Source organism: Tachysurus vachellii, chromosome 4 (assembly GCF_030014155.1).
Source record: "Tachysurus vachellii isolate PV-2020 chromosome 4, HZAU_Pvac_v1, whole genome shotgun sequence".
Lineage (NCBI taxonomy): Eukaryota > Metazoa > Chordata > Actinopteri > Siluriformes > Bagridae > Tachysurus > Tachysurus vachellii.
Genome location: NC_083463.1, coordinates 14,199,209 through 14,221,653, shown reverse-complemented (window position 1 = coordinate 14,221,653; position 22,445 = coordinate 14,199,209). Strand labels below are relative to the sequence as shown.

The 22,445-nt window shown below is 38.8% G+C and overlaps 2 protein-coding genes across 3 annotated transcripts; both read right to left on the bottom strand.

Annotated features, from left to right (window-relative positions):
* Positions 1-44: 44 nt before the first annotated feature.
* ddi2 (DNA-damage inducible protein 2) lies at positions 45-9,047 on the bottom strand. Of its 2 annotated transcripts, none has more exons than XM_060867880.1 (10): positions 8,682-9,047; positions 8,004-8,118; positions 6,794-7,039; positions 6,563-6,689; positions 6,030-6,152; positions 5,725-5,858; positions 5,137-5,240; positions 4,553-4,745; positions 3,604-3,654; positions 45-2,964 (listed from the first exon to the last, which is right to left on the bottom strand). In XM_060867880.1, exons 1-9 carry the CDS (start codon positions 8,817-8,819, stop codon positions 3,644-3,646), a joined length of 1,191 nt encoding a protein of 396 aa, XP_060723863.1. In that variant the 5' UTR covers positions 8,820-9,047; the 3' UTR covers positions 45-2,964; positions 3,604-3,643. The 2 variants fall into 2 exon arrangements, with proteins under 2 accessions (XP_060723863.1, XP_060723862.1); XM_060867879.1 differs by having other exon boundaries at positions 45-2,934; positions 8,682-9,045.
* Positions 9,048-10,960: 1,913 nt separating this feature from the next.
* prkcda (protein kinase C, delta a) lies at positions 10,961-20,867 on the bottom strand. The gene is made up of 18 exons (XM_060867874.1): positions 20,742-20,867; positions 17,305-17,428; positions 17,019-17,218; positions 16,879-16,945; positions 15,873-16,032; positions 15,609-15,640; positions 15,433-15,518; positions 15,225-15,354; positions 15,046-15,146; positions 14,223-14,307; positions 14,004-14,134; positions 13,657-13,830; positions 13,443-13,534; positions 13,292-13,354; positions 12,850-12,988; positions 12,297-12,485; positions 12,015-12,143; positions 10,961-11,917 (listed from the first exon to the last, which is right to left on the bottom strand). The coding sequence occupies exons 2-18, from the start codon at positions 17,411-17,413 to the stop codon at positions 11,759-11,761; spliced, it is 2,046 nt and encodes a 681-aa protein (XP_060723857.1). The 5' UTR covers positions 17,414-17,428; positions 20,742-20,867; the 3' UTR covers positions 10,961-11,758.
* Between the last annotated feature and the right edge of the window lie 1,578 nt (positions 20,868-22,445).

Here is a 22,445-nt window from a genome sequence, read left to right as displayed (position 1 = left end):
TAATGATTACTATTACAAAATGAAACACACTTGCACTTTGAAGGTATAAAGAAACATCTTTTCCTTTATTTGTTTTTTTTTTATTGTATACAAGTTGAAACTAAATCATCCAAATTTTTGAACACAGCTGAGTCAGAGACTACCTTAAAAAATGACAAACATTATACAGGTGAATCAAGACAGCTTGACAGAGCAACCTGGGCTTCAACCAAATGTTATCATGAGTCATGGCATCTAATTATATGAGCCGATGTTCAAGCAATACTGACACCCAAACAGGCCTCCAGTCCCTACCATTTCATTGTTCTTTTCTAATTATTTGAGTTTCACTCCAAACTATGCTAACATGATCTTCATATTCATATCAAACAAATTAGCATCAAAAGACTATTGCAAAATCCCTGAAAAGAAAAGATAGACAAATGATGATGAAATATGACTCTCCTAATTTTCCTGACCTCCTGATATTACCTCTCCCCCCCCAACCCCCCTCTGACTGGTAAAGAAAATACTGGTGAATGAATTTCAACACAAACAACAGGGAGTATATAATAGTTTACACAATGGGCAAAACGTATACAGGATTGGCAAATATTAACTGAGCAGACAATCAAAGAAAAAGAAAAAACATAGTATTTGGTAAGTATTGCAAATTCATCAAAGAAGAAGAACTAGCAGCTGTATGATTCTGTTTTTGCTTTGGCTTCCCAGACATGGATTAAGTCTATTTATGTTCTAAATTGTTATACCCATGAGTATTCACAATTTTTTTTTTACCTACATTTAGGATTTATCTGCCTCTAGGGACTGTCTGCATTTTCCATAATACAGTGACCTTTATATAAAAGAATTATTCTACTTAGGTTACCTTTACCAGGTACATGCAAACAGATGAGCCAGTTTGTTTTACTAAATGCTTTTGCATATTCAAGAACCAAACAATTTTATTTCCAAAATGTATTTAAAGAGCAAGATATGGTTATCCACAGTAGTTAGAGTATAATGGTGTAAGTAGAGACATCATACTACTCAATTTAAAATACCATTCACTGTTAGGCTTCACAGCCACTCTAATCAGAATCATGGTCATCCTAAATAAAATGATTTTCAGGTCTTTGCACGTCATAAGGACCAGTTACATGTACACAATCATCAATGACACTATGCAAACTCACTTAAACCAGACAGCAGTTAAAAGAAGTAACCCATCAAAACTTAAAAACCATGAAAAAAAAAAAGGTGGTGGTCAGGGGGAGGTTGTTTTCAGGCACCACTGTTATTTTTGTAAATGGCCAAGACAGAAACATATAAACTGATTTAATATGACAAACAAACTAAGCAAAAATAAAGGAAAAAGGGGCACCAACACAAAGCCTGAAATCCACGTTATGAGGCAAATATGCCTGTAATGGGTCTAGGTGGGCACAGATATCTTCCTGGCCAGCAGCACCAGTAGGGCAAGTTCCACACTGCCTTCAGCCTGTTCGAGTGCTTGAGCTGCCTCATGAGATGAGAATCCCGCTGCTTGTATCCTCTGGATGTGTTCTGCAGGATACTGTCCAGATACCATTAGTGTGGAAGGCTGGATGTCATCTGGAATAGGATAAAGGGTCAACGCAGGACTTTGTATTGATGGATGAGAGGATTCTACAGGCACAAGGTTCAAACTGTCTGCTGAAGAACCAACTGCTACAGACAAGGGCTGTGGTTGAGATGAATCAGCTGGAGGCGCTTCATCTGGCTCCAACATAAAGCCTTCCCTATTTTCATCCACCTGATTTCCTTCAGGGAACTGTGTCATATTTTCCTCAGTGCTGATATTTGTAAACCCATTAGTATGAGTGGTTTCTTGTCCTTGAGAACTTACAGTCAGTCCTTCAAAGGTATCATCCCTTTCTAAAGCAGTGTATTCAGATTTGGCAAATGTTGTTTTGTTGGTTGTGGCAGTGTAAGATGATGAAATAACATTTGGGTTAACACCTGTATAATCTTTTTCTGTTGTATTATGGTCCATCTCATCAGTGTCTGGTTTTGATGTGGTGGTACAAGTGGCAGATAGAGGGCTCCAGGCACCGGCTTGAGCATTACTGTTAGACATCAGAAGCTTGTGAAGTTCCTTCAGGGCTTGAGCCAGAGAAGGGATAATGTCACTCTCTGACTGGTCCCTTTCTAATGTCATTTCACTCTTTGAAACAAGGCTAGTTCCTGACTTCTTCTCAGATTTTAAGTGGACAAAAGGAACTTTGGATGAACTAGATGGACCTGGAAGGTTGTGGTGAGTTGTCAGCTCTGAAAACCGATCTAGTTGACCACTTACATCTTTTATTATGCTGCCTTGCTCTTTTTCCAGGAAGTGATCATTAATGTCAACACTGATTATTTTTGGATCAACAGTATCTGCCATATCAACTTCCTGAAGACAAACATCATTCTGGGAGCCAGTCTGGGAATCAGGTTCTTCTGCTTCTTCTAAGTTAATGCTTTTTCCTGCATCTAAATCTGACACAGCCTTTCTACAAAGTACAAATTGAGTCCCTTTATTGTCATTTGACACAGTATTAGAAAATGGTTCCTGAGCAGGGAGAATGCTTGATGCCATTGACCGAGGTTGGAAACCATCAACCTGCCCATAGGGAGGATCCTGAGAAGATTCCTCCGCTTTTAAGGGCACGGATGAGACAGAGGTTAGGTGCTGTTCAGTCATGCCCTGGGTGTCATCTGGATGTGACTTTGTTTCTCCCTGGGATTGAGATGGACTGAATGAACCCACGGATGGCAGGCTCTGGCTAATGGAGGCTGGAGCAGACTTGGAGCGGTCAAGTGTAAAGCTTCCACTAGGACTTGTGGTAGCTGTGGAGGTGGATGGTGTATGAACAGATCTATGAAGCGGGAGTGGTGGGGACCGTGGTGAGGTAGTTTCTCCATCTGCAGGTTCTAGCAAAGGCAGCAAGACAGTGGTTTTGTCTATGTGTGTTAAATAAATGTAATTACAACACTGTAAAAACATGCAACAGAGTCAAAATACATACAGTAGCAAACCATGCATGGAATTGTAAAGAGGCGTTTGTTAAATTGGATTCAATTACACATGGCAATCAAGGATTCTTGCAAATGCTATATGTAGAAAATTGTTTTGAAAATATTCAGTTCAAATTGCCAGTTCATTACTCTAATTTACTAATGTTAATTTCCAATTACATAAACTATCAAACTAAAGTTAACTTGCTACTGCAATTGTCTGCAGTGTTCAGAACATTGTGTATCAAATTTAAGTCAGTGCAAATAAGCTGTATGTTTGTCACACAGAAAGAAACAGTCAAAAATAAGTATCTGAATTCTGCATACAAAAAAATATTAGAACTTTTTATAGAACAATGTTCATAATATTGTTGACCTTTTCAAACTGTTTTGTCAGTAAGAAATTGTATAAATTACACTTGTTAGACTATAAAATCCGAAAATTTTATGAATTTATATATTTATTAAAAATGAGACTTTTTCTAGTGAGTACTGTGTCAAATCTCTCCCTCAGTAATCAAAGTGTTTAAGAGAATTTGTACGTAAAATATAAATAACGGATCCTTTGGCCATGTGTGGCTGTACCTGGGAAAGCAGGGCCCTGTTCAGCTGTCTGTCCAATGCATCAGTGTTGTCCTGCACATGGTTAAAGCACACACCACACACGGCATGCAACAGGAGGCAGAAAATTAGGAATCACACACATCCAAAGACAGAAATGAGTTAAAAGCGAGATTATGATAGAAAATGGTGTTGAATAAAATGTCATAATGTGTTTGTACAGTGTGACCCCAAGTGTCTTGCATTACACCTCTTTTTATGGCACAAGTGTTATAATTTTGAGTCACAATTTTATCTCAGAATCATCTACAATGTTTTTAGTTAAGACAAAGATTACATGGACATGCAACAGAATATTATAATTTCATGTTATGGTGCCAATATAAGATTAAGGAAGCATATCAAAAGTAAAAAATTCTTCATTTTGTGAATATCACAATTTCTTTGAGATTCTGTCAGGAGTTTTGGGGTGGTGATGAGATGACACTGTACATTACTTGGTGAAATGGAAACATTACTAGTGCTGCACAGCAACCGATTCAGAACATGCTTCTTAAATCACCATAAACAAGCTGTTCTAAACCAAGCCCTAGAAAACCCTTATAAATAAACTGGAATACTATTTATTGTTGGTACAACCTTAACTGGACAACAGTAACCATCCAGCCAATTACCATATGTATCTTTTGTGTTGAAAACAGTCCTAATTTATATAAATATAGATTATATAATTCGTGCTTGTTTTAATGATGGGTGCCATTAATTCTGGGTTGCACTATATAATGCACCCATACTTTAAACAAACATTAAAAGCTCTTATACAACAATTAACAATATTCCTATTTTTAATCCTATGCACTCTTTTCTTACAGATATACTGCAACGCCCTGTATTCTGTATCCATGTGAGACCCATTAACCAGTTTACTTCAGTATGCAGGATTATATTTGGTATCTCTATGCATGCAGCTCACCGCTGTCCTGTATGGATTTTTGTAATGCCTCTGCAAGCTCTTGGTCTGCAATCTCCTCTGGTCGGGTATCCTCTCGTGCTTCTGGCCCGTATGCCAGTCTTGCACAGTCAGGGAGCTCGCCCTCAGGAAGAAAGCTAGTCTCTGTCCCCGTTGTTCCAATCAGCAGAACATTCTTCTTAAGGTCAATAGAGCACTGAAAAAAGGCATTAAAACAGAAAAAATATGACGCAACACTAACAGTTACAATGGAAATAGGATGAAATAATAATGAATATTCCTGAATGCCAAACGTAAGCTTCACTGAGTGTTTACTTTTACCCTGACTTCTCTAAACTGATACTAAAAACATTAAGCATGTCTGCAATGCTTTTAGTTTTGTTTTGTTCTAGAACATCATTGGGAAAGTCACCCTTTTAGGAGTCAGAAATGGCTCCAATATAATAGTAATCATGTCAACGGAAACAATAAATTAAGAGATGTGATCATTTTAAAGGACTTAAAGTCAGTGCTGGATATACATAAACTCTGATTACTGGATTGAGTGCAATGTAAGTAGTATTTTGGTTCTGAGTGTGAAAGAAAACCTGGTGTCTTTTTAGCATGTCAAGGCCTAGCAACATGTCCATAGGCTGATCTTCCAAAATGGAGAAGGAACAAGGCAGGAAGTCCCCTTCAATCTGTACCTGAGCTGGAGCACACAAACACAAGATAATGGACAAGCAGGAAAATATACAAAACAGGACAGAAACACAGAATGAAGTGTACAAAACAGTCCAGCGAAATTAATTCTGCTTACTTAACTGTAGTACATCCTCAAGTCCTATCTTGTTTACTTTTAGAGCAAACATTTAAAAAAAAACAAGATAACGCTTCAATGTTCATATTACTTTTTAGCTGAGACATTTAGTAAAATGGTTTGAGGAAATGCAGTATATATTTAGCTATAAAATGTTCTGATCACATATCTTTTCTGTACATTTTATGCCATAAGCATGTTATTGGCATTGTTTACCTGCACATCTTACTCTTAGACATGCAATTACATTTGTGACAGGAAAATGAAGGCATGATCATTCTGGTATTATCATTATCTTTACAGCAACATGAAGAATCTTGACCTACTTCAGAAAATCCTATAACCGCTTTACACATCTCTTGAATCTAAACCATACCCAAATGAACTCTGCCAATGATCTTCTGTGTGCCCACGCCTTTAGCGATCCCTGCCCAGCGCCGGTCTACTAGACGCATGATGTTGCAACGTTCTGCGCAGGCTTGACTCATGATGGTCATTTGGGCTCCTGAGGTGCGAAAGAGTATGTGTTCAGTTATGATAAAAAAAAAAATTACACTACAAAGCACAATAATATATTACAAACATTTACTGTAGCAAGTAGTTATTTATTTAGAGTCGATTATGATCATTAATTTAGATCATTAATTTACCTGAGTCTAAAAGATCATTAATTTACCTGAGTCGACAAAGGCTTTCACAGGGTGTCCATTAACCTTGCAGTTGATGTAGAGCATAACCACCTGGCCAAAACTTTCAGGTGCCTCTTCCATAGCAATGGTCATGTTTTCTTCAATATTATGTTGCCTGAAATTAATTAGGATCAAAATTTACCTGATTGACCATGTTCACATACACACAATTGTGACATTTATGAAATTTGTATTGATCCATAATCTTCAGTCTTCAATCAGTTCTAATCAAGACCCAGGATGACCTTGAACTAAACTACATTTAGGTTAATTATTGTGCATTAAGCACTGCTTGGTAATTTGTAAAGTATTCCCTGTACCATTTTAAAAATATTTTTAACCCACGTACATAAGTCACATAATATGCCACTGAAGTATCTGTACATATGTTCAAAACATTTCAAAGACGTACTGCCATGCATTTAAATGTGGTGGATGTTTATGTTATTACACTGGAAAGGTTTACAATGCATTATTAGCTAATGGACTAGATCACAACATATACACCAAAACCCCAGGTTGTACCTGATGTCCTCCTCGATCTTCGCCTGTGCCTCCAGGTCAAAGGGATCAGCAGTGAGAAGTCTGATTCTCTCCTGCTCTCTTTTGGCTCGATCCTGCTGCTGCTCCTGCAGCACCTTCATAAAGCGTTCTAAGAGAGACAAAGGTAAAAATGTCACTCAGGAAGAAGGCAAATTTCACTGACCACAACGTATAAAGGGCTGTCATCTACTCTCTGTAATCATCTGTACTTACCGAGGTCACCGCTCAACAGGGCCTCAGCCAGGGGCGGGTTACGTTCCTTCAGCAGTGATAGTTCATGTGGATTGGCAAGCAACATATCACGTAACAGGGCAGGATTGTCCAGTCCCTGAGGAGAAGAGGCAGGCGAGGCAGCTTGTGGTGTCTGGACAGAACTAGGATTTTGAACCTGTGCGGTGGAACGATGGTTCGAAGAAGTGCCAGGAACTGAGATGGCGCTAAAATCAATGCGGGGCAGCCCTGGGGAAAAAATATTCCAAAAGGTACGTCTAATGTTGTATTCATCAGGATTATAGTCATTACAAATTACTACCATGAAAATTGCACATTTTCTCTTCAATCTGTACTTAAAAGTGGAAGCTCCTGATATAATTCTGATTCTAGCATAATTACTTTCATACTAACCACTCTTTGTGGCAGAAGAAAGGACAGTTTCAGCCATCAGCAGTAGTTCACATTTTATATACTAATACTATACTGAATACTAATTTCAGTAGTCACTAATTAAGACATTCACATGATTAAGATTTAATCTATTATTCTTTGCTTTTTTCTTTCTTCAAGCTAACTAATAGTAGCAGTCTAATAAAAGTCCTGTCATGAAACTCTATCCTAGTGTTTAATAGAAGAGAAACATCTCAAACAGAAGGGGGCAATGGTCATGTCTCTGTATTAGCTTCTTAAAAACAAAACAGCAAGAGCTTCATTTGTTTCTCACCACATTTCCAGTGATAAATCCAACACAAGATTCAAAGACTTATATTTCCTGAATGCAATGCAGCTATAAGACCAAGCTGAGCTGAGGTGCAGCACAGCCGAGGCTTTCCTAGCGAACAATCTAAAGATGGTGTGGATAGCATTTAACGTTATAAAACCAAAGCTTTGAAACCTGATCTGTTTGAGCAGATTGTACTGAGGACTCAGAAGGTCCTGAGAAAGAGAGAGCGAGCGAGAGAGCCAGAGAGAGAGCTGGATTATCAAAGTTAAAGCTCTAATTATTAAAGCTCTGTTGTACTACTCTCTTTAGGTGAAGAAACAGTGAACGATAATTACTACTGAATCAACTCAATTGTGTTACAAATTAAATCCTGGATGCTACTTAAGATCAATATGCAAGTCGGTCATGGACGAGGTTTCTTTTAAATTCCTCAATCAATAAAACATTATGTTTTAACAATGAACTCCATACAGGAGGTGGTTGTACCTGGGAAGGATGGCCTTCTCTCTGCTTGTCTCAACACCACCACATCTCCATCTTTCAGGCCGTAACTCCCCAGGGCTCGGGTGAGGTCTCCCAGAGGCTGCTCTGCATAGGAGATCTGCAGGAAAGAAAACAACCACTTTACAGTGAGATATTTACACAAACAGGACACAGGAACAGAATCCGAGTTGGTTTAGTCACAAGCCAAAGCAAACCGAAAGTAAACAGCAAACCGCCTACAGTCTGAACACGTACTCAAGCAGCAAACCGTAGAGTTTCTCTCTCTCTCACTCTCAGTATTAACAGCACTTTGCCCGTGTCTCAGACTGAGATTTACGGTCACAGAGAAAGCGGTTGTCTACTTTTGTTTTGTAAACAACGCGCCCTGTTATTGCTCAACTCGTTGAGCACCAAAGCTAACTAGCATTCATGTGAAACGTCACACCCAGATAACTAGAGCGAGATCAATTTCACATCAAATTTTTCTTCGTTTTTAATCTGTAATCGTTAGTGTGGCTTTAAACCCCGAGTTGGCGACTTTATCACTATTAACAGCCTGAAACGCCGGGTGGTGCTGCTGCTGTGTGCTAACGGCTACTGTACAAACTACCGAGCCAAAAGCTAGCAGCGCTGCTAAAGCGCTACATTTTACTCACTTCGGTTATTGTTTATACGGTTTACCTGAATCTCTCCAGCTGGTATTCCTGATTCGAGTTCACAAAGAGCCAAAAAATCCCTGAGTTCGAGTTCTGGAGAGACCTCGAGGGCGAAGGTGGTCTCTCCTCGGTCCCTCGGAGCGCAGAACACCGTTAGCAGCATCGCTACAGAACACCGCAGTCAGCCTGGGACACGAGCGTATGCTGATTCAGCAGCTCGCGCTGTCTTTCTTTCTCGTATACAAACGCACGCACGCACGCACGCGCACACAAACACCCGACTCTATTCACTCTCACACCGCTTTACACTTCTTCGGTTTACACAATACGCAGTGCACACGGATTCAAACTGCGGTGTAGTTTACTTCAGAAGTATATAGACGCGCGCGCGCACGCCTACAACACAGAATCCACCTGCTTTTCCAGCGCGCTAGTGTGCAACTTCACACAGCTGTGAAGCTCTCTGATCTACAAACCATGTTGTGCAGCGTCACGTCGGGTTGCATCGCTTGTAGATCGGAGAAGCTGCGCAGCGAATAGCGTGACTGAATTCGATATTTACGGAAGTAATATCTGACGCACGAGCAGCTTTACGTATAATAATTTATTTCATTTTTTTGTTTAAAGTTGTTAAATTAATTACGTTTAATAATTAATTTCCCAAAAAAATATTTCATAAAAAAAAATATGCATGGAAAGACTGGATAAATTAATTCTATGCAAACACCATTTACCTCACCTACAACTATTTATAGAATTAAGCAATATTTTCACGTCTACAATGTAAACATCATAATTAACCTCATTAATCATATACATTATGTTAAGTATACAGCATAATACACTAGTATTTTACACAATTTCCAAATGTTAAATACATATATTTTTATTTAAACAAAATATAAATGAAAACAAAAAAGAAAAAAGATTATATTATGATATATTGTGATACTGAATTTAATGCTGAATTATATCACAGAATAAAGACGTTCAGAAATGAAAGTGTTTACACTACAAGTATAGTGTATAAACACACCTTTACATTTACAAATATATACAATAACTGAAAATATTTATTTAGCAATAAATGACAGTGATAAGGATTAACGACTTCAGTCTTTCCCTTTCAAACTGACTCTCTAGAAAATATGTTAAATAGAGGTGCACGGGGCAAAAAAGTTTGTACTAAACTTTACAAATGTTAATTTCGTAAAGTTTATTTTATTTGTTTTTTATATTTTTATATTCTATTTCCTTTCCACATTATCGTCCACAAGAGGGCGCAGTTAAACACCCTGTTAGCTGAAGCACAGCCAGGCTATGAATTACTCTACAGTGTAAAAGATTAAATATTTATATGATATGGTTGTATTATCCATGCATGTGTTTGTAGTTATAAGAACAAAGTATTTCTTTTTCTGTCGATTTGTAACTGATAACTGTAAGGTAGAAGGCCAATGATATGTAAAAGTGTAGGCCTCCTTTAATATGAATATAAAAGCTCAGGTAAATTAAACTATTTTTATCATTAAACATTACAATTATACACAACACATAACTTTAACACACGTTTCATATTAGTCCATGACTTCTCTGTATCAAATCCCACAGCTATTTCAGTATGAGATAGTTATCAGTAAAAATGTACAACCTGTGAGGGACAGTAAACAAAATGAACAGTTATTGCTTATAGGATTTGACAATAAAATAGCAAATAATGTAGTAATTTGCTTTTCTTATATACAGCTTCTCAAAGTGCGCATCTGACTGTATGTGTGAGATATGTGTAGGTATGAGTGTTCTATTTATGTACAAGGTTTCCTTAAGTCATAGTGGCACGGTAGGCAGTATTGCTGCTTCACAGCTCCAGGATCCCCAATTCATTTCTTTGCTCATTTCAGATTACTGTCTGCATGCAGTTTGACGTTCTACTCATGTTCCTCTCCTCCTATCTGAACATGCACATAGATGGATTAGTCAACCAAATCAATGTTGTTTATTGCGAATGCATCTATGCACCAGGGTGAATTCTCCTGCTTAATCCAGCATTGTCAGCAGACCGGATTCTCCATGACTCTAACCAGGATAGAGCAGTTAACTGATATTGAATAAACAAACTGTACAAATTCCATTTATGGAGTAAATTTGTTTCCTTTTCAAATTTAGTACTGAGAAATAAAAGTAAATAACTGCTGAAATAAATAAAGCTGGTCATGCAACCTGTCTCACTCAGTCTTCTGTAAAAGTTGCAGGACCACACTAATCTTAGCCCTGACCAATCAAATCACAGTGAATACAGAGCAATTTACATTTGATCGTGTACTCCTGTTTAATGGCAGATAATATACATAACTTAAAAGCAATAATATGCATATACATCAAGCCAAGAGCACCTCTACCAGATATATGTACATCATCTTAATTTACAGTGTACAGTACAAGACTCACACTCATGCTTATATAAAGATTAAACATTTGCTCAAACATGCTTGATTAATATACATATTAAAATCCATGGTTTATTACTTTAGTTCCTAACAATGTACACAGACAAAAGGACTGAATTTGTTTGCACATTACATACACCATATGCACATGGATGTAGAGAACAGCCTTACAAATTTACAGCACAATGTCATACAACACTGCAAGACAACCTCAGAAGCACACCTTCACATATAATATAATCAAAGTGCTCTCTCGTGTCCTTTCCTCTTTCTTTCTATTTACTTTTATATTCATTTGAAACATCTAGCCTTGTCTCTGTTTATCTACGCATGATTAATTTAGTAATAAATGGGTTACTAATAACACAAAAACTATTTGAATACTATGTAGGCTTAGAATTTGTAACAGAGTTCTAAAAAATGGATTACCTACATTATTCAGTCTAGTTATTACCCTTACACCACCAATCTTAATGAAGGAATGTGATGTAATGCTTCAGTGTTTAAAATCTTTCTGTCAGAAAATCTTTAATCAGAGAAAGAAGAGCTAGTGGACCTGTTTGTAACACAGAAAAATACTGGCTCTAAATTTTAACATTATGATAATATTAGACATTTTCCTCCCATGCTAAGCGGTGGAGGTGTGTGTCGTTTGTCACTTCTGCAGGAGGAGCTCCATTCTGGGATTAATGAATGAGAAACCATCAAAAGCGCTCTGGTCCATTGAGTCAATCAAACCTTTCTCACAGTGAGAGAGGCGAGGCTTCTCACTTAAAAACTCTCGGTCAAAGTTACTGCAGTCATTGGGAGATTTCTGCAAATAGGAAACAACAGCAAATCAGATGCACAATAAAGAGGAGAACAAAAATTATTTTTTAGGGTAAATATTTGTGATAAAATACAAATCATACCACTTGTGGCCGAAAAGGGGGTTCAATTTCTCTCTTCTCTAAAGCAGACCAGTTAACAGTCTTAAAGAATGGATGAGCTCGGATATTACCCACAATACCCAAACGATGAGATGGGTCCCGCTCAAACAACTATAGATTTAGAAAGGAAACAGAGTGAAACAATCTTGCTTTTTAAAATAAAAATATCTAATTACTTAATTTACATATGCAAGCTTTCCAGTACAGCGATGTAATCTAATAATATGTGCTTTCTTCTTTACACAATTTCGTGTTTGTGTATACCCGCTCAAGCATATCTCTGGTTTCCACTGTGATCCAGCGAGGGTAATGAGGCGTGTCTATGCGAATTGACTCAAATAGTTCATCCTCATCACTGCCATGGAATGGGGACTGACCAATCAGCATCTCGTACACCAGGACACCAAATGACCACCAGTCCACAGAGAATGTATACTGCTGACCTAATAAGATCTGGGCACACACACACACACACACACACACACACACACACACACACATACACACACATACTCACACATACACACACATACACACACATACACACACATACACACACACACACATACACAAACACACACACATACACACACACCCACACACACATACACACACATACACACACGCACACATACTCACACATACACATACACACACATACACACACGCATACACACACATATACACACACATACACACACACACGCACACACACATGCACACACACACATACACACACGCATATACACACACACTTTAGCTGACACTGTATCGCTGAAATCCACAGTAAATTGATCTCCTGATGCTTTGTTCATACCTCTGGGGCAATGTAGTCTGGGGTTCCACAGAATGTCGTGGCAAAATTGTCTCCAAAGACATTCTCCTTACACATGCCAAAATCAGCAATCTTTATATGACCCTCTCCATCTAGCATTACATTATCCAATTTCAGATCCCTAAAAAGGAGAAAAGAAATGCTGTGGTATAAAATCCAAATACCCTTTGTTTTTACTAGTGAAACAAAATGCTCAAAGTTGAACTACATAAATTACATTAAATTAAATTACATTTCAATGTAATCATTTTAATACAGTTTTGATAAATTAAATAGTTTTATTTTTTCAGTAATTACACGTGTCCCTACACATAGTTTCATTTAGTATAAACCTCTTGTGCCTGATTATGAACATTAAATACCTTGAATACAATTCATGAAAAATGTACATACTGTGTTTTGGATATTTAGCCTTAAGATGTACCTGTAGATGATGCCTTTTCCATGCAGGAACTGTAGTCCACACACAATTTCAGCTGCATAGAATCTAAAGCATAGGAAAGAAATGATTGTAATATATCTATTACAGCCAAAAGCAGATTTTGTGTGAATACTGTTTTAATATTCACACTCACGTGGTTCTGTACAGGTCAAAACGTCCTTTTTCCTGTATATGAAACATCAGGTCTCCTCCGTTCAAATACTCCATCACAAAGAATAAGTGTTCCTAACATACAGACCGTTTAGTAAACCATATTATTCATACAGAATGGCGATAACAAAAGCTAGGTGGCGGAATGTGTGTACAGTACTGAATTACTTGGAAGTATCTAAATATATGTGTGTTACCTTGGTCTGAAATGTTGAGTAGAGGTGTGTGAGGAATGGATTATCCCACGCCAGAGACAGCACCCGCTTTTCCACCATGGTGCATTCTACATCATCATCCATCAACACCACATCTTTCTTTAAGGCTTTTACCGCAAACCATTCGCCATCACTCTTTAACTCAGCCAAAAACACCTAAATGAGACACGGGACATAGAGAAGACATACTAGAAGACATAATGCCAAACGCTTTCCTGGAGGAGCAATGGAATAATTAGTGAATAATGGGCAAGATGTATAATAAACTGATGAAAGTAAATGATGAGAGAAAAGATCAAAAGAGTCAGAGACACACAGGGAAGCAATACCTTGCCAAAGCTCCCCTTGCCCAGGACTTTATGAAAGGTGAAGTGCTCAGCTGTGATGCACGTTTGGTATGTGATCCGAGATGAAGGTTGAGGACTTGACCCTTCCCAGATATGACCATACAGAGGGCCATCTACACAGCATCATTATCATCATCATCATCATCTCCATCATAAGTTAATCACTGTTTCTCTCATAAATTATTATTCACATAGACTGACCATTAACATCAGTTCCTGGGCTTTTGGTGAAGTCCTGGTACAGCCCACTATCCTGTGTGTTGGATTCAGGCTTCTTTGTGGATTTCTGTGGGGCAAGAGCACATGTGAATGTGGGGTAGCAAATAAACATTGCAAAACATATATATATATATATATATATATATAGTGTATAATTGGGATTATACGTCTAGATAGCCCATGATAGTGACATGTGGGGAGGAAATAAATATAGTATGCAAAAGAATTTAGTATACAAAGATTTTACAAATAAAGATGTTTGCTTGTATAGAAAATAACCCGTTTGTAAAAACCTAATATAAGTAAAAACGTATGCAAGGCAATGTATTATTGTGTTATGCTTATTATTGTGTTATTATTATTGTGTTATGCTTATCATTGTATCGTTTGTTTTCCTGTTTCAGAGGCATGAATTTGTGCTTGGCAATGCATGAACTACTTTTATACCTAATGCTTTGAATAAAACTATGTAAACTTGTTCACTCATGTCTGTCTCACTTTAAGGCAGATGGTCATGCTGTAGTCTTTAAATTGTGTTACATTCTGAGGCAAGTTAAAAGCTACATTAACACTGGGTTATATAACACCTGGCCTTAGTTTTAAGTTCAACTGCCACTTCTTCTCTCAGTACATAGACAAGATTGTACAAAAACATTTAGAAATGGCACCTACACTAAACATTGTGTAGACAGACATTGATAATGTAAGTTGAAAATGTTATTGTAATATCTTTTTCAACACACAAACACACACACGCACGCACAGGCACACACACGCGCACGCACATGTGCACGCACACACTCACCTGGCCCACTTGAGTGAGAGCCTCAGCCAATAGTTTCTGGTTGATTCCACAAAGGTTGGCCACTTTAGCTTGGCACTTATGATGTACATTCATAGTACAGTCTGGGAAAATTGTGACAATCAGAACCATTCAAACACACACATGCAAATGCATGCACAATTTCATGATGTTTTGCTCACCCTCACACTTTAGTCCCTGCTTGACAAGACCCCACAGCAGACTCCCACAGTGGTCACAAAAAGTGGGGCTCATGTAATTGTAGGACTTAAAGCGGTGTGGCATGTCAATTTTAAAGCGCTCCTTCTGAAACTAAATCCACACCCAAACACACATTGTCAGCTAACCGGTATACCGAATCAGTCTACATGCTAAGAATGTCAAACATACCACTGTGTCACGACTGTTGGTTGCTGTGCCAGTGCACCTGCCAATGATTTTATCAATACACTTCTTATGAATAGCTGCATTGCATTCTGTAAAAACAAAAGAACTGAGAGTAAAAAAAAAATATCATTATAAATCATTACAGGAAATAATGTGCAGAAAGTAATACATGTACTTACGTCTACACTTGTATCCTTGCTTGTTCAATCCCCTGCCAAATAAAAGACAGTTAATTCACAAATATTTCGTTATATTAGACTTGTTATTAGATATATTTTTATATCATTATACCCTACTATATACTGTACCATTCTATATTCCCCCTAATGGGAAGACAGTGTAAATAATAATTTTCATAGATGCACTTATTTGACCATTACAGTGTGATCGCTTACACATTCACTGTGTCTCTTACACACAAACACCCACACACACAGCCTCACCAGACGAAGTCTCTGCACACAGAGCAAAAAGTGGGTTGTCTAAAGAAGGTGGCGATGAACTCGTGGTTTTTGATGAAGTGAATTTTGGCCTGTTTAATGGCCCCACGACGCCGATTTAAATTCGGAGCTTCTTCCTCTGTCGCAGCCGACTGATAAGACTCTGAATTGTAGAGAAAAGGGAGATTGAAAAACACCAAGTAAACACACAATGTGGAGAAAGAACACTGAAATAATATTTAAAGATTAAAGTTAGAGCGCATTTCTAGCTAATAGTTGTACACTGTGTTAATAGAAATGGCATAAAAAAAGGCCTGTTTGCATCTGAATTAGTGATAAGAAACAATCAGACATCAGTCATGTTGAACAAAGCTAATAATTTCCTGTCAGTGTGGCACCACCTTCTTCCTGGAGTGCAGCTGTCAGACCCCAATCCCCAGACATCTTGATACAGAATGATAGTTAACCTTATGGGCTTTCTACAGGGAAAGAAACCACGCAAGCTAGCAACAATGACATCTCTCCAGTCCATCATCATATAGAAATAAAGCAACCTGATTTCAGTGTTCAGTTGAAATTATGATGTTGACACGAGAAGTGATGAAAGTTAAATCTATTTGCAGATTGTAAATTCCCACAGATTTTATATGGAATTTAGATCAAGCAAGGAGGACTATTGTTGGAGAGAGGTGATCAGACATGACTAATACAATTATTCATGTGAAACAAAACGTTTTAGACACCAGATCCCCCACATCACCCAGTACACACTGTCCAAAATGCTGAGATTAAGCAAATGAGTAACCTAGAGGTATCGAGAAAAAGGCTAAAGTAGATAAGATATAATTCAAAATAAAATGTAACTGGTTGTTTCTAAACAATTATTATTTTATTATTTTTTTATTGTATGCTTCATGCAGATCCACATGCATGTAAACCCACTTATTTTGTGTCTAAATAAGTGCATAAAAGAGAGCCAGAATAAGACGATACGTTTTTAAAATCTCACCTGTGTCTGTATCTTCCAGAAAATACTGAACAGACATCATCACTCTTCCTGAAGGTTGCAGGTCGACCTGAAGACGGACAGAATGGGTTTAAATATACCTCCTTACAAATTGTGTAACACAAACACACACACCTACATACCCAAAACTCTGCGCGCCCACTGGATTTCTTGCACCGCTCTGCTAGAACAGATACACCAAGTGTGACTTCAGCTAAGGGCTCATCAGCAGTGCGCATAAGTAGAACCTGGAGGACACGTCCTTCATAGATATGTGCATCAAAGCTGGCGCGCCAAGCAGGAAACAAGGTAGGCTTCCTCTGAATCAGAGTCTTCCCTCGATCTAGAAAGCAGCATCAAGACTGCATGTATGAGAGGATGAAAACCCAGCCATGATTAAAACTCACACATACACACCCACTCATTTACCTGTGCTGAGCGATTCTTTTAGCTTGACTGCACAAAATGGTGCCTCAGCCACTGGAGACAGAACAGCAAATTCATAGGCATTAAAGGTGATCCTCAGGAAGGGGGCCATGGTGACACAAACAACCTGTAAAACAAGTAAACTGTTTCTTAACAAAACTGATGCTTAACAAGTGCACAGCTCTAAAACACACACACACACACACTCTCACACACATACACACACACACACACACACTCTCTCTCTCTCACACACACACACTCTCACACACACACTCTCACACTCACACACTTACACACACACTCTCACACACGCACACACACACACACACTTACACACACACTCTCACACACACGCACACACACACACACACACACTCTCACACACACACACTCTCACACTCTTACACACACACTCTCACACACACACTCTCACACACACACTCTCACACACACACACTCTCACACACACACACTCACATACACACACACTCTCACACACATTCTCACACACACTCTCACACACACTCACACACACACACACTCTCACGCACACACACTCTCTCTCTCACACACACACACTCTCTCTCTCACACACACACTGACACACACTCACACACACACTCTCACACACACACACACTCTCACAAACACTCTCACAGACACACACACACACACTCTCACAGACACACACTCTCACAGACACACACTCACACACACACACTCTCACACACACACACACACACTCTCTCACACACACACACTGACACACACACTCACACACACACTCTCACAAACACTCTAACAGACACACACACACACACACACTCACACATACACACACACACTCTCACACACACTCACTCTCACACACACACTCTCACACACACTCACCCACACACACACACACTCACACACATTCTCACACACACTCACACACACACTCACACAGTCACACACACACTCACACACAGTCACACCCACAAACACATACACACTCTCTCTCACACACACTCACTCTCTCTCTCTCACACACACACACTGACACACACTCACACACACACACTCTCACACACACACTCTCACAAACACTCTCACAGACACACACACTCTCACAGACACACACTCACACACACTCTCACAGACACACACTCACACACACACACACACACACACACACACACTTTCACACACTCTCACACACACACCCTCACACACACGCTCAAGAAACTGTGGAGTACATAAGGGACTACTATGTAACATTACAGAACCAAGCTCATGTATCCATATGTTGCACATGATTAGAGTTAGCACATATGTTAAAAGTGGACACCCAGTCTATGTTCACATAAGTAAGCTACACATTCCTGTATACATTCCTATAGACGATTACCCAAGAACATGTCCAAACACATTTAGCTCCAAATCTCAAGGAAGAGATAACATTACAATGCTTCTTTCCTCTTAAACTTGCCAGTGCATTCTTAAACCGAGAGTCAGTGTGTAAGAAAGTAAAAAAGAAAAAAGTTAGTGTACACACATGCTCACACATGCGCACAAGCACACACGTACACACACACATACAGACACAAGAGGATGTGTAGGAGTGATATGCATGCAGGGAAGTTTGTTTTTTAGGTGATAATCCCAAATGGGAGATACACAAATAGTTAGTTTGTGTATTTGTTCACTTCTTACTCAACACCCTCTTAAATACAGACTGGGTGCATATTCTCAGCTCTTTAGAGACAGCACACCTGCCTACACACAGATCAAACACAACAACAAAATCCTACATGCAATAAGGATAAGCATGACTCGTGTCCTGAGCAGCATCCCAAACAACAGCTGGCACTCCAGCCAATGATTCAATTCTTGATTATAACATCAATGTGAGGAAATGTGCAACATTGCAATAAGGATTTTTTTTTTTTTTACATAAAACTGCATTCATTGTTGGACTTGGGATCATTTAAATCAACTGGCATTAGCCTAGTAGCAAAAGGCAAAGAAAACATAAAGGAGCAGACCTATGAAGATGATAAAAATCATATGTAAAAAATTAAGCATTGCAGCATGTCCTCTTATAGGACAATAATCAACAACAGGGTGGAATGATGTGGCACAAAACAATTGTGTGTGCAAATGCAAAATATTAAGCATTGGATGCATGTGTATATTGCCAGAAGTCATTCCAACTGCTCTCAGTTGCAACATTAGTGACCTGGTGGCAAATTTCATAATGTGTATGTGTTAGTGTAGTACACATGCTCCTTATTACAATCACACAATCTGCTGAAATACTGAGGTGTTGGAGAACATCTGCAAATGCCATGAAAGGCTACAAAGCACTCTGATGAATGATGCAACTGAAAGGTCTTCCAAATGTGACGTCTGCTGAGTTGTTTTTTTCTATTCAAAGTCACATGTCTAACGATACCCAGGTAAATATGCACAAAAATGAAACATTTCCAAAGCAACATTGTGATCATAATGATAGAATCATTGTGAAGTGATGTGTAAGTGAGAAAAAAGGGTGTGTATGCAAGTAAGAATATGCATGTGTGTGTGTGTGTGTGTGTGTGTGTGTGTGTGTGTGTGTGTGTGTGTGTGTGTGTGTGTGTGTGTGTATGTACGAAAAAGGAGAGGAAGTCAGTTTCCCCAATACTGAGGTGATATGAGACATAACCACAGCAACAGGATGTTGCTCCCCCAGCAACCTGTCAGCAAATCAAACATACAGATTGTAGTGAGTGGTGTTTGAGGTGCAAAGAGGTTTGAGGTGCAGCATCAAGGCATTCACCAGTTCATTACAGCCTGTTTGTTCCTGACAGATGCAAGCTACATGCTCAGAGCTGTAAAGCTCTAATCTATCTTTCCACCATAAAGTCACTTATTCCCAATATTAACCAACATCGCTCCTCTGTTTGTCTGAAATGTTTACAAACTCTCATGCACACTGGTCCACGTCTGACAAAATAAGTAAAAAAAATAAATAAATAGATGTTTTGATGTGATTTGGATGCAATTTCCACATTTACAGCAGCTGTTAATCATGCAGTTTAGCTGTATAACGTCTAGGATCACAAAAACAGAAAGGACCAAAGAGTTTCTAGACAAATTCCACTCTATATAGTGAGAGACAGCTCACTATTTACACAGAGAGTAAAATGACCTGAGCAAAAAGATTTTCTATTTGTTTGCACCATAAATATATCTGACATGGCTCTTAAACGGTTAAAAGCTTTATATAAACACACACACACACACACACACACACACACACAATACATAATGGTGTGTTTATCATTATGTAGATAAGCTCTGAAAAGAAACTCCTTGTAGACATAGAAGCTTACAGCCTTCATTCCCATCATCATAATATGATCAGAAATCTCTGAGAATTCAAAAGCGACCATGACACGTCTTGTCCGACTTACCTCTGGTTCACAAGACTCCTCTGTCCCCCTCCGTGTGTTTCCTCGTTGTGAGGCGCTGAAGGAAGTGAAGCTCTCACTAGGACGAAGTGGGGCGGAGTGACGTCGCCCAGGTGCTCGCGCTCGCTCTGTGGCTGCGTCCTAAACACTACACTACTGTGTTAGTAAAGATTATGCAAACAATAGTGTGCACACTATGTATATATGGTTTTGGACGTAATGTTTCTTGTGTCTACTAGACCGCTTTGAACTACAGGTGCGTGAAAATATGCGGCAACTGGTGGGACTCAGGTGTTCACGCCCATGTGCACAAATGCACTACTGTATGTGTACTACCACACCTGTGTTCCTGAACATGTGTGATGATTAAATAACCATTGTCATCCTATCTATGAGCTCACAACAGAGATGACTCACTCACGTTCAGTAATGCAGTAAGTATCAGTGTATAATGCACCAGTATTTATGGTCAGTGTGTTACTCTCTCTCTCTCTCTCTCTCTCTCTCTCTCTCTCTCTGTCACTCTCTCTCTCTCCCTCCCTCTGTCTGTCTCTCTCTCTCTCTCTCTCTCTCTCTCTCTCTCTCTCTCTGTCACTCTCTCTCTCCCTCCCTCTGTCTGTCTCTCTCTCTCTCTCTCTCTCTCTCTCTCTCTCTCTCTCTCTATCTAGGTGCTCACGACCTCTTCTTTGAGAGCGTAAAGGGTTGTCATTGATTAATTTACAGTATTGTTAAAATACTCAAAGCTATTATTTAAAGATTGACACCCTGATGGAATTTGCTTTATTCTATAATAAACAGTGAGCGTGATCATATGAATATGTCTGGATGGGTAATCTTTTTACGAACACATTAGCTTTGTCATCTTGACTGATTAATAAGAATATCAGTTTAGTGAGTGATTTTGTTTCCATAAAAGTTTTCCTTTTACTGTGTATGAGCAGCCATGTCCTGATTTAGTCCCTGCATGTCCACAGTGCTGGAGTGTATGGCCTAGATTTGAGTGTGTGGGTGAGCAAAGCGCAATCTGTGTGTGTGTGTGTGTGTGTGTGTGTGTGTGTGTGTGTGTGTGTGCATGCTTTAGATATTTGGTGCAGGACTGGGGGTGGTAAGGGGGCCTGAATTGGCTTTTAAAGCTACTCCCCAGCTGAACCAGCAGCATTGTATTAAATAACGCTTTTAACATAAAACACTTTTAACAAATACTGACTACACCAACATGAAAACTTGCTGAAGACAGCATCTTTATTAATGTTTTAACTGGTGTAGTAGTCTGCTCCTGTTCACAATCATGAGGTTTAAAACTTTACATTGAGTCAAAAGCATGCCTGGCTCAAATTGCCCTAGATCCTTCTCATTCAAGAAAATAATAATAGGCAGTTTTTTATGGAACCTAGGATTAATATATAGTAACTAAAATGTTGAATATTATATAATGACCAACTTGAACACATATTCATCAACACACAGTTTGGAGTATTGTGTAAACATTTAGTGCAGGACTGATGAGTGGTGTCTCTGATATTGTGCATGCTCAACAGATCAAGCCAGCTCCCCTTCTCAGTTGCTCCAAATGAGGACAGGAAAGCGCTCCTCCAAACCAGAGAGGGTTCAGTGTCTCTGAAAGAGGACTCAAATAGAGGTCTGAATCACAGAATACTGTATGTGTTAAGAATAAAACTGAGACATTGCAAGCATGACCTCTGTTAA

Bases quoted from the DNA above. Each gene is read 5' to 3' on its own strand.
- prkcda (XM_060867874.1), bottom strand. From the start codon at position 17,413: ATGGCCCCCTTCCTGAGGATCACCTTTAATGCCTATGAATTTGCTGTT. The intron at 16,033-16,878 runs GTGAGATTTTAA...TCTACAATTCAG, and splicing joins TCTGGAAGATACAGACACAG to AGTCTTATCAGTCGGCTGCG. The intron at 13,535-13,656 runs GTAACACACATA...TCTGTATGTTAG, and splicing joins ACTCAACATTTCAGACCAAG to GAACACTTATTCTTTGTGAT.
- ddi2 (XM_060867880.1), bottom strand. From the start codon at position 8,819: ATGCTGCTAACGGTGTTCTGCGCTCCGAGGGACCGAGGAGAGACCACC. The intron at 8,119-8,681 runs GTAAACCGTATA...TCTTTCCTGCAG, and splicing joins TACCAGCTGGAGAGATTCAG to ATCTCCTATGCAGAGCAGCC. The intron at 5,241-5,724 runs GTATGGTTTAGA...TGTGTGCTCCAG, and splicing joins CATTGGCAGAGTTCATTTGG to CTCAGGTACAGATTGAAGGG.